The 19,703-nt window shown below is 42.0% G+C and overlaps 1 protein-coding gene across 1 annotated transcript in view; it reads left to right on the top strand.

The window, feature by feature from the left end:
- Window positions 1–9,880: 9,880 nt before the first annotated feature.
- Window positions 9,881–19,703, top strand: part of ANK3 (ankyrin 3) — a 611,274-nt gene continuing 601,451 nt past the window's right edge. The window contains exon 1 of the mRNA XM_036265485.1: window positions 9,881–10,145. Coding sequence (XP_036121378.1) covers window positions 10,089–10,145 — 57 coding nt within the window. The 5' untranslated portion in view covers window positions 9,881–10,088. The remainder of the gene's footprint in view (window positions 10,146–19,703) is intronic.

The raw sequence follows: 19,703 nt of genomic DNA, 5'->3' as shown, positions 1-19,703 counted from the left end.
AAATGTCTGTGTGTTCAACACCATGGAAATGCAAAGAAACATGGTCCTTGCTCTTAAAGAATTCACAATCTAGTGAAGAGAAGCCCCTAGGTGGCCTTTATCGCGCCGAGGCATCATTACGGGGAAGCGCCTGCTGATTTCCCTTGAACTCGGTGGGAAATAGAAGTTGTTTCCCTTTTGGACTGTAATTTTTTTATTTCAATGAGATCTTTGAAGAATGGCATTCCAAGAGTTAAATTCCTGCAGCAAGGCTGTTCATCTGAACAACAGAAACTTTGCCACATCAGAATGGGCTATCACTTTGGAGGGCAATAATTTTTTTTTTTTTTTTAATCCTCACCTGAGGACATTTTTGCATTTATCTTCAGAGATAGCAGGAGGGAGAGAGGGAGAAGAGAGAGAGAGAAACATCGATGTGAGTGACGTGACCCCAACCAGGGTGGGGACAAACTACGCCGAGGTACATGCCCTGAGTGGGAACTGAACCTAGGACTCTCTGGTTCATGGGCTGATGCTCTAACCGCTGAGCCAAACCAGCCAGGGAGGTCAACGCTCTTTAAAACGAGCAGAGCATTGTGTTCGGTCATTGAACGCACTGGCCACACAGAGTTGGTGTATTTTATTTCTGTACTTTATGTCTTTGGGGGGTAAATTTAAGGGGTGTGGCTGGAACAACACAAACCAAATGCTTCCTCAACCAACTGCTGTGACATATCTCAAGAGAAACAGCCTCAGCCAGTCCTAGGAAGGGGCAAAGTGTGATGAACAGCATGGCATTTTTGTTACAAAACAGCCATTCAGCAGATATTTCTTGAATCCTTACTATATGCCAAGCACTACTGACTGTTCTGATGATGTGGCTGTGAACAGAGGGATAGAGATCCCTGCTTCTGTAGCGCTTACGTTCTAGTGGGGCAGACAGGCGACGAACAGTAGACTAGAAAACTTGCATAGTAATGAGTGCTATGCAGAGGGAAAAAGTTGATGATAAAGCATAGACTGCAGGATCAGGGAAGCCTTCTGGGGAAGAGTGACCTTGAGGCTGAGACCTAACTGACAAGGAGGCAACTTTATCCGGCAACTGAGAAAGACTCGGAGGAAGATGCTTTAGTCAGAAGGAGTGTCCAGCGGAGAGGCTGTGAGGCCATGAGGGTCTAGGCAGTCTCAGAAACAGAACTTAGGTTGGTGGCAGGGGTGAGGTCAGAGAGGCAGGCAGGGGCCTGGCCACATCAGGCTTTGTAGGTAGGGTGAAAAGTTTGGTTTTTACTCCAAAGGCAACAGAAGCCACTGAAAGGTTTTGAGCAGGGAAGTCATGTGATCTAATTTACATTAAGAAAAACACACTCACCAAAAAAAAAAAAAACATTGTTATGCTGCAGGGAAAGGGAATGACATAAAGAGGAGGAAGGACATCTGGAATCAGCTAGGATGCAATGGCAGTGTTCCCGATGAGAGATGGTGGCCTCTGCACAAGGTGGGTGCTTGGCCAAGGCCAGGGGAAGCTGGTCAAGTCAGCTTGCTAAGCCCTGATTTCCTCACTCATAAAAAGTGGATGATAATATTCATCTTGAAGATTGTTGTGGGAGGGGAGTCAATGAGGTAAAAGCATGCTCAGCAAATACTGACATTCTGCAAAGCCAAAGGATGGGGTGCAGGCAGTCTAGACCAGGGTCAGTTAACGATGGCTCATTCAGCCTGCCGCTTGCTTCTGTTAATGTCTTATTGGAACATAGCCATGCCCATTGGTTATGTAGGCCTGTTCTCAACATGCAGTAGCAAAGTCGAGTAGTTGTTAACAGAAACTGTATGGCCTATAAAACCTAAAACATTTACTCTCTGGCCATTTACAGAAAAGGTTTGCTGACCTTCAATCCACAGTATAATGAAGAGGAGGAGGAACATAAGAGAGATGAACTATATCAGCATACCTGGGAGACAGTGCACTCAGAGAAATATTAATGGTATGCCATATGCCATATTTTTCAAGTGTTCTGCAAAAGAAAAGGCCCCAGCTGTAAAGAGATGATTCATAAAAGGAGGCAATTGAAATAAATTTCAAATGTCATTGTCACATAAGCCAACAAATAATATCATGTAACATTTATATAGTGTCTCTATATTTCTATTCTATTCATCAATAATTTTATTAAAGTAATCCACTATAGATTTATAAATTCGGTGTAAGAGAAGATAAGTAATGGAAGAGATACACATCCATAAGTTGGAAGAGCCATACATAAAACACAGAATTCAGCTAGAGAGTAAAAAATATGAATTTAGCATCAATAATGTGCTAGCTCCAATGCTAGGAGCTGGGACACACAATGGTAAACATGAAAATCACCATCCTTTGCTCTGGCTGGTGTGGCTTAATTGGTTGAGCATCATCCTATACACCTAGAGGTCACCAGTTCAATTCCCAGTCAGGGCACATGCCAGGGTTTCAGGCTTGATCCCCAGTAGAAGGTGTGCAGGAGGCAGCCAATTGATGTGCAGTTGATGTTTTTCTCTCTCTCTCTCTAAAAAAACAATCAATAATAAAATAAAAATATATTTTAAAAAAAGAAAAAAAGAAAGTTCACCATCCCTGCTTTCATGGGACTTTGAGTTTAATCTTTCCTTATGGGAAAGACCTGCAGGACTGTGTGTGAGTGTCTGTGTGTGAAAAAAGAAAGACCTTTCTCTTTTCCTTCAAGACACTTTACCTCCATCTGTAGGAAACACTAAAAAATATTAATTTTCTTAGGACCTTAATTGCCATCTACCCAAACTCTGTCTATCAGTGCTTGGGTATTGCACCCTTTTGCAAAATAGAAATGTACTTAGTTACATGCGCGAGCAGCAGAGGTCTGTGTTCCAGAGGAGAAAGCAATGATAATATAAAGAAGAATAGCACTGGGTTGAAGATTATGGAGATTGCTTCTTTAGTTACCAATTTTTACTAAGTCGATGATTCCTAATTATGGTTGTATCAGTATCTTGACAGTGTCCACAAGAATTTCATAGGGTTCTCCAAAACTTCCAGTGTGAAATTTAAGCAAGTTCTATACTGCAATTGAAAGAGTATACAAGGAGACGAGTGTGGCAAAATAAAATGTTCAGTACTTTTGGTACTTTCTAAGGCTGCATTTGGGGGGGAGTGTTGGGGAGTTGTGTTGACGTGTTTCAATTTTCAGTGAATCTAATTTTATTTATTTTCTTTCCTATTTGAATTTAAAAACTCACACTTGAAGTCCAAGGTCCTATATCCTAGTGATATAAAACTCCTAGGTGCTGAAGTCCCACTTAAGGCCATAGAAACAGCTTTATAAAGCACGAAAACTGAGTCAGGCGATTCCACAGGAGCTGGGAGCAAAGTGTGCATGGACTAGGTCAAAGAACTTCATGATTACTTTCCCTTTGTTCAGGACAAAGATGAAAACATGTATGAATTAAGAGAGCCTGGTTCTGGGTTAGCAGGATCAGAGTGGGGAAGAGGAAAGGAATCAAGAGGGAACTAAAAGGCGTATGTATGAAGAAAATATTTTACTAGGAAGTCTGTTTCTCTTTATCCTCTCAAATCTTGTTTCAAGGTGTCACTTTCTTTTATTCCTTTCCCCCTGTGTCTTAGATTCCGTGCCAATGAACAAAAGCACCCTAACTAGAGTTAATACAGTTCATTTCACTGGGAATTCAGGCAAGGGTAATAAAGAAAGTAAGCTTGTCCTTACTCCTTATTAATATGTAACGGAAAGTTAGCAATTTATTTCCCATTGCTAATTAGTTAATTCTGCTTTATGTTAACTTTTTAAGTGTATTTTTGGGGCTGATATTATTATTATTATTCATGTTATCATAACTTTATATGTTTTTGAAATCCCAGACTAAAGTGATTAAGAAGAATTGATGACAATTGTAATCAAAATATGAAGATAGCCATGGCGGGTTTGGCTCAGGGGCTGGAGCATCAGCCCTCGGACCAAAGGGTCCTGGGTTTGAGTCCCAGTCAGGAACACATACCTGAGCTACGGGTTCGATTCCTGGCCCTGGTTGAGTTTGTGTGGGAGGCAACCAATCTCACATTGATGTTTCTCTTTCTCTCTCTCTCTCCCTCTCCCCCTTCCACTCTATCTAATAAAAAAGTCAATGGGAAAATATTCTCAGGTGAGATTAACAAACAAACAAACAAACAAAAACGTGGAGATAAAGTAGACCACCATAGTGATCTTTTCTCTTTTGTAACTTTACTATGAAGTTTATCATCCCATTTCATGGACTACTTTGTGATTGGTTTTTTGGGGGGTTTTATCCTCACCCGAGGACATTTTTGCATTTATTTCAGATAGAACCCTGGGGCTCAGTGGTTAGAGCGTTGGCCTGTGAACCTGAGACAGATAGAGCGGGAGGAAGAGAGAGAAGAGGAGAGAGAGAGAAACATCAATATGAGAGAGGCACATCGACTGGTTGCCACCCACATGACCCCAACCGGGGTCGGGGACAAACTACAACCCGGGTACATGCCCCTAGCGGGAACCAAACCCGGGACTCTCTGGTCTGCGGGCCAACCGCTGAGCCAAACCAGCCAGGGCTATGTGATTGGGTTTTTAAAAATCATTGACCAGTGTCTCAAATAGGTTGAGTCAGATGGTGTTTCTTATTCCATAGCAGATATCAGAGTAATTTCTATTTCCTTTAAAATGTTTAAGAAATTTAAGGAATTAAGTAATAGAAATAGAGACTAAAATAAGTTATTTAACCATATTCTACATGGAATTGCAAAACTTACTCAATAAATAAACATTATACTCTCATTCCAGTTGACCTTGATAAAAATATTGCTAAGCTATCATTTCTATTGTATATTTTAAGTATGAGTTTCTACCCACTTGAGACCAAAAATGAAGAGAAAGACCAAAAGCCACAAGAGAGAAAACATTTTGGTCCAACTTTGTGCTTGGCGAGCTTTTTCCCTCATAAAATTTACAAATTAAGGGACAGATTTCTATACACAATTACAGTCCCCATGAGTAGTGGGACCAAATATATATTTTTCTTATTTGAGAAATGCTTTTCTATCACTTACTTATTTTATGAAACAAACACATATTCATTAATCATCATCTCCTGAAATTAGAGAAAATTTCCCAACAGGTGAAACGTTTCTGTATTAAATCTTGTTTCTTTTGTGTTGCAGATTTTATAGACATCATGAAAGAAATCAGCTTTTCTCTCTTGCTAATGATCAGGTGGAAAATTCCTACTGTTTAAACATAGTCATGAGTTAGAGCCTAATTAGTGTGGAAACTACTCTGGAAAATAGAGTGTCTAATTGAAGTTGTGGAGAAATATTATAAATGTAGAAGCCGAGTGATGTAAAAAGAGGAAAGTTCATACAGCCATCCTTCTATGGGTAGTTCTTGAGATAACATTAGGTGGCTTAAGCAAAGGGCATTAAATAATATTGAATTATACAATAAGATACTTCCTTTCTGTCCTTTTTCCATCCTTCTGTTAACTTGGAGGAGAAAGTTTGCATTATATACCAGTGTTCATGCCCCCTTTACAGTTGCTAAAAACAAAGGCACAGTCTCAGGTAGAATATTGAATAAATCAAAAAATTAACATATTTTGTTTTCATCATATTTATTTAGTGCAAGAGAATGTGATTTTCCATGAACACTGTAAGATAATGTTTCTCCTAAAAATAAATTTGTTTAGATAAAAAGTAAGTTAATTTAAATAAACAAATAAGGAATAACGGTGAATTGCAAATACGACAAATAGTGTGAAGAGACTGAGTTTGGAGCATTGGTGGAGTACTCTAAACAGAGATGAGATGATCTTCACGTAGACTATTTCTGTTCCTCTTTTGTATCTTCCCTTCTCTCTCTCCCCCTCTGTTCTTTTCTACCCACTATCATTCAACAAAATGTATTGAGCACTGTGAACCCGGAAATACAAAGATTACATCACCTTTGCTTTCAACCTGCATGGTCTCCCTGGGGTCACAGATGTGTAAACAATTCCTCTACAGTGAGAAATGAGATGTGCGTGCAAGGTATGGTGTAGCCCAGAGGAGGGACAGCCATGTGGGAAGCCAGAGAGGTGTCAGGTTTCGACCTTGGGAGTCAGTCCTATGAAATTTGGTCCAAGTTCATAAATATACCCTAAATTTACTCAGCAAACCTCTATTGAGCCAGACATTACATTAGAAACGGGGTATTTGGATAGACAAAGGTACCACTGAAGCTTTAAGAAGCTTTTGATTTCAAGGGGAGACAGACAAGAAGAGCAATGGTTACGTAGGTCCATATCCTTTATCTGAAACCCCGGGAGGCAGATGTGTTTCCCAGTTCTGAACTTTTAGGACATTAATATGGTGCACATGCTGTACACTAATTACATACCCTTGTAAAAGTGTCCGGGGACAGTACCCCATAATTAAAACATATGAGTATTTCACTAAATGAAAGAAAGACTATAAAAAGCCCACATCTATTTGGTTTAGGTTGTTTGTTTTTGTAATTTTTTAAGACTTCTAAATTGCAGAAAAGTGTGGACCTATTCTTTAATATGGTTAGAGGTATACTATAGGGTATTTCTGAAGGACAAAGAAAGGGCAACTAACCACATTAGCAGAAAATAGGTAGGGGAAGTTTTCCATACAGATGTAGTTTCTGAAAGAAGTCTTGCTGGGTCAATAGGAGTCAACTGGTCAGAGATGATGGTGGAGGCAGAGGACTGGAGCATAGGGATAAGTTTTTCTAGGCAGGAGGGACAGCCCATAGGAAGGCAACAGCCTTGGCATTTGTGGGGAATGGCAAGTCATTCAGAATGGTCATGCGTATGATGTGCCTGAGACAGAGATGGAGAAGGACATGGAAATGCTGGTGGAGAATAGTTGAAATCAGGTGGAAGCAGTGGCCCCTTGCTAAATTTAACCTTTATCCTGAAGGATAAAGAGAGTTACTAAAAGGTGTTAACAGTGTGTAGTTACGTTAATAGATTTGAAATGATAGAATAACCATAACACTGGATGAGAGAGCAACGCCCTACACAAAATTAAGAGGAGACTGTAATTGTTTAGATGAGAGATGATGAGAAAAGCATGTCAGTGTGGTTTGGCACCTAGTAATTGCTCAATAAATTATAGCAATTAGCAAGTCAAAGGCAAGGATGTAGTGGGGATGGATAAGAAGAATTAATTCAGAGATAGTTTAAAGAATGGTTTTAGACTAAGTATCTGGCTGGACTGGGAGGGAGTGGGGCAGTCCCCTCTCCTTTCTGACCTTCAGGCCTCTTCCTCTGGCTTGGGGGTCCGTGTTGCTTGGCACTCCATTTAAATATGGAATAAGGGTTTGAGGCTGGGGAAATTGTCGTCGTTGGATTTGGGAGTCATTATGGGATAGCCTACACCTCATTGGGGATGCGATCAAAACCCTAGAAAATACTTCTGGGGAAGAGGAGGCCACTGACAGCCATGTTAAGTGCCCTTGAAGATCAACTGAGATCAGGTCTGGAAAAATCCCTCATGGATGTGGCAACTGGGAGGTCGGTTGTGATTTGAGAAGAACAGTTTTAATAGCTGAGGAGGGGCAGGGGCTCAATTACCATGAAGAAAGGAGGGTGCATGTGGGCAATAAGGGGCGCCATGCTGACTACTGTCCTTTTCGGGTACCCGGCTGTGAGAGGTGGAACATTAGAGGCAGTCATGGGCTATGGGCTGCATGGAAAGATTTTTGTTTTAGTTTTAGGTTTTTAAGGTTGGAGAGATGTTGCCAGACATCCAGTTCTGACTTGCAGTCTTTTTTTTTTTTTTTGGTGGTGGTGTTGCAGCCTGTCTCTGGAGAAGAAGTGTCTTTAATCTGAACACAAGTGTTTCTCGGAAACAGCTGGCCAGATAAACACTGCACCGGGGTAGCTCTGCAGGAAAGCATGTCTTTCTGGGCAGTCTCCCAGGTACTGCTTCTTGTGCTACCTTCCTGTAAAGTTTTTGCACTTTCCTCCCTCTATTGTCTACCTGATTGGCTGTTTGCCACTTGTTTAAGGCTATGCTTATGGCCCTCTCAGTGCCAGGAAGCTGGCTTGTGAAATACCTGTGTTTGCATAGCATTTACTAAGGCGATGCTCTCTCCAGACACCCAGCTGTTCTCGGTGCCTGTACTGTTTGCTTTACACATTTGATTTAACTCAACTAATGCTTGTGAGTGGCTGAGGGGACAAAGCCCCAGGACAGGCACAGTGGAGATAGACGACAGTGCACTTGCCCCTATGGACTGTATAATCCAAGGCACGCGATTGTGTTGTAAATAATGGTAACAGCGGCTCTTAAACTTTCTGGGGATGTAGATCTTTTTGAAAAGTTGATGAAAACTATGTATCTCCTCCCCATGAAACAGCACACAGCATATAATATAAAGTTGCAGGAGCTTTTTGGATTTGCTAAATTCTGAAGTGGTTTTTAAAACTCATGTTAAGAATATCCAAACTAGAGTGACCTCAGCTAAACTAGGGTTTCTGAGAATTCCCAGATTGTGCAGCCTGTCTTGCAAGGATTTTGTGAGGACCAAATGAGATAACGAATAAAGTGCTTCGCACTGAGCCCCGCACAGAGCTGATGTCCAAGAACTGTTACTCAGCTTTATGGGTATCACCGAGGAAGTAAGCTGGGTGTCCAACCCAAGGCACAGCTCACTCCCTGCTCTCTTCTTAAGGAGTTATTCTGTCTTAGTGGCCACTAATTGACTAAAACATTGTTGTCAGTTTTCCATATTTCAGTTGTCCTTACCTACCTCTAGAATTTTTGCTTTATCTTAGTCCCATCTGAACTCTTACTATCTTTGTTTATGTAATTAAAAAAAGAAAACAAACAACTTTACATATAGTTGTTTGAAGAGGGAACTGGGTCACTACCATGGATAGGAACATGTGTGCGCTTGAAAGTAACAGTAACAATAAGCAGTGAAACCGAACAATCGAAACGGAACAGTGCTATCCATTCCAGCGTCATGCCAGTGCTTACCTAGGGCTGGGAGCCTGGAGTCTGCTCTTTGAGCAAACGGGGGCTTAGTGAACGTCTGAGAGAGAATACTTTCTTCATGTTGAAATTAGAATCGGAAAGGGAATAACTTTCTAGCCAATGTGATTTGCTGTCATTTAATGCCCTGGCCCTACTCCATGTACCCACTAAACCCATCTCCCAGCACTTCAGTGAGAGGCTCCTCCTTTGGACACTGCGTGAGGGGTACTTACCTACCTCCCACCCCTCCCTGAGTAGAAAATTCTGTGAGGGCAGCAGCCTGTATCCAACAAGCCCTCGGCCTTGGCCAGGACAGGAGTTCCCGCAAAGCCTTGTCATTTGAGCTCTTAGAAACGAGAACACTCAGAAGTCCTGTCCCCTGTTTCCTCCCTGGATGGGGCTCAGTGCCTACCTCACACCCCAGGTGGCTCCAGAGTTTTCTCTTTTAATTGGACAGGGAGCCAAGGCAATCTGGGTGCTGCTGGGACATCGGTGGGGTGGAAGGGACGCTACGAACATGGTTTTGAAGCCGTGTACCCGGCAAACCACATCGAGTGTATGCTATAGATTAACAATAAGAAAGCAAAAGCGTATAGCCTGACGATGATTATATTCACTTGCTTGAATACGCCTCAAGGAATCTAATGATCAGTGAATGTTGTTATTTTGTGTTATAATGGAGGTGGCTAATTCAGCAGCCCCGAGGAAACAGGACTCGCCCTCCCTCCCTTCCCGGAGCTCCCTCGGCTCCCCTGCTCCCCAGGTAAGGCCACCGCCCCGCTGCCCCAGCCCCTCCGAGCCGTGGCTGCTCGGACCCCGAGCGCCGGCCGACTGGGCATGCTCGCGGGGCGCAGCGCGGTACCTGGCGGGCCCGCCCCCCGCGCACCGGCCCGGGCGGGCACCTGGCGGGCGCCGCGGACGCGGCGGGGAGGAGACGGCGCGCGGGCGGGCGGCGCGGGGCCGCGCTTGGCGTTCCTGAGCCGCGGCCGAACTTTTCCCGAGAAGTCCCACGTTTGGGGGCAGGAGGCGCGAGGCGGGGAGGGGAGAGCAGAATTCCTGGAAGGAGCCACCGCAGCAGCTGCCCCACAACATGGCCTCCTCCGCCTCCTCCGCAGCTGGCGCCGAGGGCAGCCGTCCTCCTGCGCAGGTGAGCGCCGCGCCGCCCCCCTACCTGTGGCTTCCCTCCCGCAGCGGCGCGCGGGGATCGGGGCGCGCGCCAGGCCCGGCCGGGGTTCCCGAGGCGCTGCCCCCAGCCCTGTCCTTCTGGGGGTGCGGGCGGCGCGGAGTAGGTGAGCGCAGGGGAGCCCGATCCCTGCGGGTCCCGCTGCGCCCGAGGCTCCGGGCTGAAGTTGCGGCTCGGGGCAGGGAGGCGAGCGCCTAGTCTGCCCCAGCGCCCGAGCATCCCGTCCCGAAAAAGGAGGGAGGGCCCGAGGATGTGTGTCTTCTGCTGCGAAACCTTGGTCTCTGGAGGAAGGAGAGCGCGGCCCAGGGCCCGGGACGCCCTCGCCTCCGTCTCCCGTCTCTGGGCTTCCCTGTTCTCGGCTCATCCCTGTAACTCCGTGCAGGCTGAACCTTTCCCGAGGACACCGCCGAAGCAGGCTGCATGTGTGGCGGGGAGAAAGAAAATCACCTGGTTGTGAAAGTTACCTTCAGAGTTAGACTTAAAAAAAAAAAAAAAAGTGACTCGAGATACTTCTTTTAACCCAGAGCGAATACAAAATACAAAATATAAACATCGGGACATAGAAAAAGTGCAGACCAGTGCAGTGTAGTGGCGGTGCCAGGGGATGGCTTGGGTTTACCTTCTCCCCTAATCTTCTAGCTCCTTCCATAGACATGCCAGAAAAACACACACGAAGTGAAAACCAGGTGCCTCATGTGCAGAACTGCAGCCTTAAGATAAATCTCCTTGCTTCCACCCCACACCCTCCAGCAGACTGCCACCTTTAAGCCCAGAGGCGTTTAGTAGCAATTTTGCAGCTGCCACTGTGTGTATAATATAGGGTAATTGGTTCAAAACACTCGCGTATGTTTGCATGTGCATAGAATGTCCATGGAGGAAATGCAAGACACAGTAGTTGTTCTTGGGAAGGAACTTGGGGACGAGTGAGAGGGAGGCTTACTTTCACACACCTTTTTCTTTTCTTTTTAAACCGTTTGTGTGTTATCTCTTTTAGAAAAAGAAAAACATTACTTTAAAAACAAAAACAAAAAAGAGGAGGCACATTTGAGTAGCTTTGAAAACAGTAGTTTACCTACTTTTAAATAAAGTACAGTTGCCCTTGAAACACACAAATCTCCTAGCCCAGATCATGTCTTTCCTTGTTGTCATCTCTGAAACTCCTTGGGGAGTCAAGGGGAAGTCTTCAAAAGAAGGCTCAAGTCTTGACGAAGTCATTTGGGTTTTTATTGCCACCCTGATTCTGAGTTTTAATTTTGCTTGTTTGAAAATGTGTGGCTTGTCTAACCTAGGAAGAGACCATCATCTCTTTTAAAAGCAGGGCTCAAAAGTCATGCTAGGGTTATACCAGACCTTATTCCAGGAGAAATAGGCCATCACAGGTAGGCTGTCCTAGGAAGAGTCCGGGGGCGTCTGTGAGTGGACGAGGAGTGCTGCCTTAGCAGTTCAGGCATCCTGATACCGTGCTGGCCTGGGCTCAAAGGGCTCCTCTGTAAGGAAGCCAATTTTATTTAATATTGAAAGTGAATGTTAAAACCACAGCTGTGAAACAAAAAGTAAAAGAAAGGAATTTATTGACTACCTTTTACTCAACTACTAATATTTAGAAGGCTGATTTCTCTTAGTGCTTAAATCAGTGGAGGATAACTGAGTTGTGAACTGGATTGTAGTTAGATGGTTATTTATGATGGGCCATTTAGGATGGTTCTCAGTGTTCTTTTTGTTAAAGCATAAACAAACATCTGTTTTATAATCTGCACAGCAATGTGTTAGGCCCCATAGCAGAGAATGTGGCTTAATGTCCTTAAGACAATATAAAGACCAGTGGTGTGTTTGGAATCCAAGGGAACATCGTGGATTCTGAACTTGTTTGCATTTTTGTGGTGGCAGTTTCATGAGGACTGTGGTTTCCCTTTATTTAGTATTTAAAAAAAAAATTTTTTTTTTTCCTTTTGCATTGTTAATGGGTTTATAGAGCAAGTGTGTGTGCTCAATACTAAAATAATACTTTGGTAATTGAAAAGATTATCATTGTTCTGGACTCTCAAGTGTTGTTCCTAGTTGATTTCCAATTAGTAACTTCTTTATTTAAAAGTTACCCATTTTTGCCCTGGCCGGTTTGGCTCAGCGGTTAGAGCATCCACCTGTGGTCCGGAGAGACCCGGGTTCGGTTCCCGCTAAGGGCATGTACCTCGGTTGCAGTTTGTCCCCGGTCCTGGTTGGTCGTGTGAGTGGCAGCCACTCGATGTGTCCCTTTCACATCGATGTTACCCTCTCTCTCTCTTTCTCTCTCTCCCTCCCACTCTATCTGTACAAAAAATGGAAAAATGTCCTCGGGTGAGGATGAAAAAATAAATTAATTAAAAAAAAAAAGTTACCCATTTTTTATGCACAAAATATTTGAATATTTTTGTTCAATGTGTTACTGTAATTATAGGAAATCATTATATCCAAATTGGAGATCATGTCAAGTTCTAGCCTATATAAATGGCATTTTTACGTTTTTTGTTTTTTTTTTAAGCTTGAAATTTTATTTGTAAAAAGAAATAAATAAAACAGTGTAGACCCCTGGCATTTTTACTTTAAAAAAATAAACTACCTGAAATTAATGAGGACAACTTCTGATACATTTACAGGAGAACAATTTTGAGCTAATGCATTTTAATTACAATGTTTAATCTTGCTACAAAGTCTCCAAACTTAGTAAAGTCTACCCTTCTGAAAAGATCAAGGTTACTAATGTTCTAATCAGATCTGAAGTAACCTTTCCCCTGTTGGTACTGACTGTGCTCTTGTTGTTCACATAACTGTACCTGTAGATCTTGCAAGTGTGACTAGCAATGAGATATTGGGGTATTGCTTAAGGTACCTGGAACAATAAGTCCATTTAATTGCTTTTTCATTCATGATATAATTTTAAAGTTATTTTGATATTGTCTAGCTTCTATTAGATATGACTTCTTTGAGCATGAGAAGCCCAACTGTGGTTAGTTATCAATTAATGTTTCTACCAAAGTTAAGTGCAGTGTCTGTTTGAGTATCTTTTTCCTGATTGGATCCTAAAGGATGTGATAACATCTTCAACATCTGTAGTCAGAGTTGAAATACACCCTGGGCACTTGTTCCAGTGTGTTTGAAAGAGGGCAAACTATATCTTCCAATGGATTTGTCTGTTCAATAGAACATAGATGTTTTCCAGGAACTAATCAGGTGACTGTTGACTATGGGGTGAGATCAATAGCACCCAAATAGAACCAATTCTTTGATATTTTATATAAAGTACTCCTGAATTTTCTCTCTTTGGAAGGTCCTGTGTGGATTAATTAGCAAGTATCTTATATTGCGCAGGAAGAAAACAGTCACTTAAAAGTTACATGTTTTCAGATCTGAGTAGATGGCAATATTTTTCACAGAATAAGCTGTCTCTAGTACTTGATAATGTCTTTTAATAGATAGATTAAGTAAACTTGTGTTTGGAGTCAAAGCTTTAAAATATGGAAGAAATAATTTTGACATTTCTTTTATTAGCTGATGCTTAGTTACTGACATTTTCAGATAATATCAAGGAAAGCGAAATAATAAAAAAAATTGGCCCTAACATGCATTTTGTTTTCTGGCATGAATACTTGGATCTGGCCTGGTAGAGGAAAGAGGCAGGATGGAAGTTAAGTTGATGCCATTGTAGAATAAAGGACTGTGTTGCTGGATGGGAAAGGCTGTTTCCCAAAGTGTTTTCAAAATAACTATGGTGATTCATTAGTAGTTATTTTGTCTCTCCAGCATTGGACTGCATTTCTGCACTGTGCAGCGTCTCTGGGTAATGCCAAGGCTTGATGCCAAGGATCTGCCATACAAGTGTGAGGCTTCCCCCCCTCCCCCCATGTCATGGCATTTTATATGGAATCTGGCAAAGGCAGCTTGGTGACTGCAACTCTGCCTTTGACATCGAATATAGGGCTTGACATACAGTAGGCCCTCAATTAATGTTTGTTGAATGAATGATGGTGTGAATGATGAGAAGACTGGCATTCAGATTTCGGAGCTGCTTTAACCATTTGAACAAGAACTTTTGGGCTGTTGTCATGTGAAAAGCAGTCTCAGGTATACAGAGTCTTGGTTTTTGCTCTCACGATGTTCATGATCCACTTGGATAGAGAAGACATATCAATCTTTAATAATAACAGCCACGATTTCTCATGCCTCTCATGGTAGAGGCTGTGTATTTCAAAACATACTGTAGGGTAGGTATTATCACCCCACTCCATTTTAATACTGAAGAGTGAAGAAACTGAGCTTCAAGAAGGCTATGCAAGTTACAGTTGGGTAAGAGCTGAAACTGGGTTTGAACCCCTCTCTGCTTAAGTAATGGGGAGATTAATGATGGTGAAATCAGGAGGCCAGGGATGGAATTCCTATCCTCTGACTAACCTAAGTCTGTAACTTTGGAATCGTACCACCTCGTAGGCTTCAGTTTATCCACTAGAAAAGGGGGAGAGTTGGAACTAACTGTTTCTAAGATTTATTCCAGCTAAGATAGGCAGTGATTTAAAAACACTTTAAATGCAAGGTACAGATAATTTGTAATGAAGTGATACATTTTTCTTATTTCTTGGAAGCATCCCCCCCCCCCATATTTTGGCATTCCTGATGTTAGGATAATTTTCCAAATGTTGGGAAATGTTAAGTTGATTTTATATTGTTTATTTTAAATGATTTGTTTTTCACTGAAAATTGATTTTAAGGAAATTTTGCTTTTTTGCCATTGATAACATCTTACAGTGTAAAAAATGTATTAGTTTTAAGGGAAAATAGCAAAAGGACACTTCAGTGAGTTTTGGGCTGGTAACTGAACACTCATCAAAGACAAAGGATTTAAATGGGGTGTGGAAGAACAGGGGCCCTTCACATAGCAGCTGGAGAGCAGTCCTTCGGGTCCTTCCTCCCTTTCAGACGTGGTAAGTGTTTTGCTGGTTAATTAGCTCTCAGAAAATTGCCTGATTTTGCCCTGGTCAGTTTGGCTCAGCAGTTAGAGCACTGATCCTTCAGACCGAAGTGTCTTGGGTTCGATTCCCAGCCATGGGCATGTGACTGTGTTGTGGGGTTGATCCCCAGCCCTGGTTGTGATTGTGCAAGAGGCAGCAAATTGATGTGTCTCTCTCACATGGATATTTCTCTCTCTCTTTGTCTTCCACTGTATCTAAATATTCAATGGGAAAATATCCTTGGGTGAGGATTAACAAAACAAAATTTTTTTAATTGCCTAATTTATAACATTTTTTATAGCACTTGTCCATTTCTGTGGTATAAATATAAGAACTGTGGTCACCAATTAAGTGTATGTATGGGGGAAGGGTTTCCCCTACACCAACAGGCCATGTTTCCACACCAGCTGGGTGTCCTGCCATTCACCTGAATTCTGACACTCTCTGTCCACAGCATCCGATCCTACAGGTTAAGGGCTCAGTCCCACAAGCCTGACCTGTGTTCCCTTCTCCCCCCCACCTCAGATGCCACTCACAATCCCAGGTGCTTGATGGGAGGTGCCAACAACCCTCTTCTTGGGTTCAGTTGTTTGCTAGGGTGGCTCACAGAATTCAGAGAAATATTCTACTCACGGTATTACTGGTTTATCATAAAAGGCTATAACCCAGGAACAGCCAGATGGAAGAGCAGCACAGGGCAAGGCACGGGGCAAGGAGTGCGGAGCTTACATGCCTCTCAGAGTGTGCCCCGCCCCAAGTCTCCGTGCACGTACCGAGCTGGAAATTCTCCAAACCTAGTCCTTTTGGGTTTTTATGGAGACTTTATTACATAGGTATGATTGATTAAGTCATTAGCCTTCGGTGACTGACTCAAATTCCAGTCTCGTTGCCCTCCCTGCAGGTTAGGGAGTGGGATACAAAGTTCCAATCCTCTAATGACAGGGTTGATTCTCCTGGCTACCAGCCTTCTTTCTTAGGCCCTGTGCAAAAGTCACCTCATTAACATAACATAACATAACGCCTATTCTGATCTAATCACTTGGGAAATTCCAAGGTTTTAGGATCTCTGTGCCAGGAACAGGGTTGAAGACCAAGTATATATTTCTTATAAATCACAACATCACAGAATACTTCTGGCGTGGCTGATTTCAAACTGCCAATGTGAGGTGAACACATGAAGTTGGGGAGAGATGCCCAGGACTGGCTCTCTTGCAAGCTAATTCCAGCGCACCACTTAGATACAGTGAAATGCACTCAATTGTTTTAGCCGAAACAATAATTTGATTATCTAAATATATATTTGGCACTTACTAGATGTCAGGCACACATGGTGAAGCACAGATAAATATGAGCTATGTTTTACTCTCCAAACTATCGTAGTCTAGTAAGCTGTTTAAATGACTTTTAAATAAAGAAAGGAATCTAATACCAGGAATGATTGATTAGCTCTCTTTTCCACTGAGAACAAAATAAATACCAAGTGGATCCTCAGCTATCTGGATTAGAAATGAGAGAACTGTGGTCTGTAACTGAATTATTAGATGTTAGAATGGTGGAACAGGATTTTTAAAAGCTTGTCTCTATAGATGTCAAGTAAAATACAATAGATTTTGCTTCCCCTTCTGTATGTATTGGTGTGTGTGCATGTTTATTAATCACCTTTATTGAGGTATAACTTATGTACAATAAAACTCACCACACTTAAGTGTACGATTCTACTAGTTTTACGAATGTTCCACCCCATCACAACAGAATATGTATTATCCTGATTTCACTTGTGTTTTTTCCCAACTCCCTCCAAGCTGTCAGGCAACCACTGTTCTGATTTCTTTCGTCATAGATTAGTTTGGCCTATATTTTTCTCCTATGCCTGGCTTCTTCCTCTCAGCATAAAGCTTTTGGTATTTATCCATGCTGCTGTGGATATTAATAGATTATTTCTTTTTATTGCGAGTAGTAGTTCACTGTATGAATGTACCATGGATTGTTTATCCATTCATCATACATTTGAATTGTTTTCAGCTTTTGGCTTGTTATGAATAAAGCTGCTCTGAGCATTTGTGCATATATCTTTTATTGACACATATATGTCCTCTCTCCCTTTGGGTGTGAGGGGAGATTAAATGCCAAGGAGTAGGATTGTAGCATCAAAAGGTAGTGTATGTGTAACTGCAAGAAACTGGTGATGTCTTACCTCACATCTCTAGAGAATGAGTGATCTCAGAGGAGAATGGGAGGGAAGGGGAAATCCATGGTGGGGGTGGAGGTGGGGGAGTTGTTCCTTTGGCATGTACAAATATGGGAATTTTTGGAAATCTGATTTTAACTCTGGATGAAGGGTGGATATTTAAAAAAAAACAAACGCATTGATATTAGGTAAGACTTTACAAGCTTATAAAAGAACATATAGTTAGAAAGAGAAAACCATGAGTGTTTTTTTTTTTTTTTTAACAGCTTTATTGGGATATAATTTATATACATAAAATTCACCCATTTAAAGTGTATAATTCAATAAATTTTGATATGGTTTACAGAATTGGAAAGCCATCCCCACAATCTAATTTTAAAACATTTCTATTATCTTCAAAGAAGTGTTCATTTACAGTAAAAAAAACCATGGTTTTAGAGTTAAGAAGACCCTTGTTTTAGTATGAGCTTTACTAGTTAGCAACTGTGTTACCTTGGAAAGCTAAATCCCAGTTTCCACACCCTTGAAATGGAGACGAGAACACCTCCTTTCCAGCGTTTCATAAGAACCATAAATAATGCACACAAAGCACTTGGCAGTAATAAATACTAAATACATGGTAGTGTTTATTGTTGAACTGCCTGCACCTTTGTAATTTTTGTGTTATTTTATTTGTATCCTTATAGCTCCTACAATAGTGTGCCCTTTATTAAAGGTATCTTGCAACATATCTTTTTAAAGGAAATGAAGTGGAATGGAAAGAGGAAGCCTGGACTTTAGACTGACGTACTGGGGTTTTCTGCTTCTCCCATTAACTGCTCCATTGGGCAACTCATTTAACTGTGTCTGTTCTCATGTGAGGAACTAGAGTGAGGGCATCCACCTTGAAGGATTGTTTTAGGTGTTCAAAGAAATACACATGACATGTTGATATTATAGGTGCTCGATGCGTTGGAACTGTTATTCTTTTTTTTTTTTTTTTTTTTGTTCAGGTAGAGTGGGAGGGAGAGAGAGGAACAGAGAGAGAGAGAGAAACATCGATGTGTTCACATCGAGTGGCTGCCACCTGCACAACCGACCAGGGCCGGGGACAAACTGCAACCGAGGTATGCGCCCTTAGCGGGAACCGAACCCGGGTCTCTCAGGACCGCAGGCCAACGCTCTAACCGCTGAGCCAAACCGGCCAGGGCGGAACTGTTATTCTATGGTACCAGTAGGTACCATCTTTGAGGTAATTACATCCAGAAGTAAAATTTAGGTACAGCTCTGGCTGGTGTGGGTCCTGTGCACCTCAAGGTTGGCAGTTTGATTTCTGGTCAGGGCATATGCCCAGGCTGTGGGTTCTGTCCCTGGCCTGGGTGGGTACAGGAAGCAACTGATTGATGTTGCTCTCTCACATCAATGTTTATCTCTCTCTCTCTCACCCTTCCTTCCTCGTTCTCTAAAATCAATAAAAACATATTATAAAATTTTATGTTTATTTATTTATTTATTATTTATTAAATTTATTAAGACCTAGATGGAAAATTTGATCATGTACCATAAGCATATTTGCTGTACAAATATTTATATTTTAGTACTAGTAGAATGCCCCATACATAGTCCTTAGTAACATATTTGACTAAATCAATGCAGAGATGAGTAAAAAAAGAAGAAAAAGTATTTTTCCCATTCTGTTCCAATCTCCTTCAATGTTTAGGTATCAGAGAGAAAGTTTCATTTTCTTTTAAAATCTTTTTTCTTTATTGATTTTAGAAAGAGAGAAAGGGAGAGGGAGAAAAAGAATGAAACCTCGATGAGAGAGATCATCGAGTGGCCGCCTCCTGCATGCCCCACACTGGGGATCAGACCCACAACCTGGGCATATGCCCTGACCGGGAATCAAACTGGTGACCTCTTGGTGCATGGTCCGATGCTCAACCACTGAGCCACACCGGCCTGGCAAGAAAGTTTCCTTTTCTAAGCTTCAGGTTTATTCACTTATCTCTTCTCATTTGGATGGTTGGGGGTAAAGTGAGTGAAGAAAAATTAGAAATTATCATAAGAACAAAAATTACACTTGTAAACAATGTATGTTTTTTTAAAGTGATTTCATGCTATTTCTTTAAATTTGTGGCTGACAATAATCACATCAGGTGATTGGAGTAAATATTCTCATGTCAGTGAAAAGAAGAACAAGGTTCAGAGGTGAACTTGTTCGTGGTTCTTACAGAGCTAACAAGTGGCAAAGCCACAACCTGTGTGTGGCTCCTGGGAGGGCAGACTCGGGCTGCCGTTCTGGAAAGAAGTCTGGCATTACTTAAGCAAATTAACTAGTTACTCACTCTGTGACCCAAAGGTTTCATTCCTACAAGT

This window comes from Molossus molossus, unplaced genomic scaffold (assembly GCF_014108415.1).
Source record: "Molossus molossus isolate mMolMol1 unplaced genomic scaffold, mMolMol1.p scaffold_m16_p_17, whole genome shotgun sequence".
NCBI classification, from domain to species: domain Eukaryota; kingdom Metazoa; phylum Chordata; class Mammalia; order Chiroptera; family Molossidae; genus Molossus; species Molossus molossus.
This window is presented reverse-complemented; position numbering and strand designations above follow the sequence as displayed.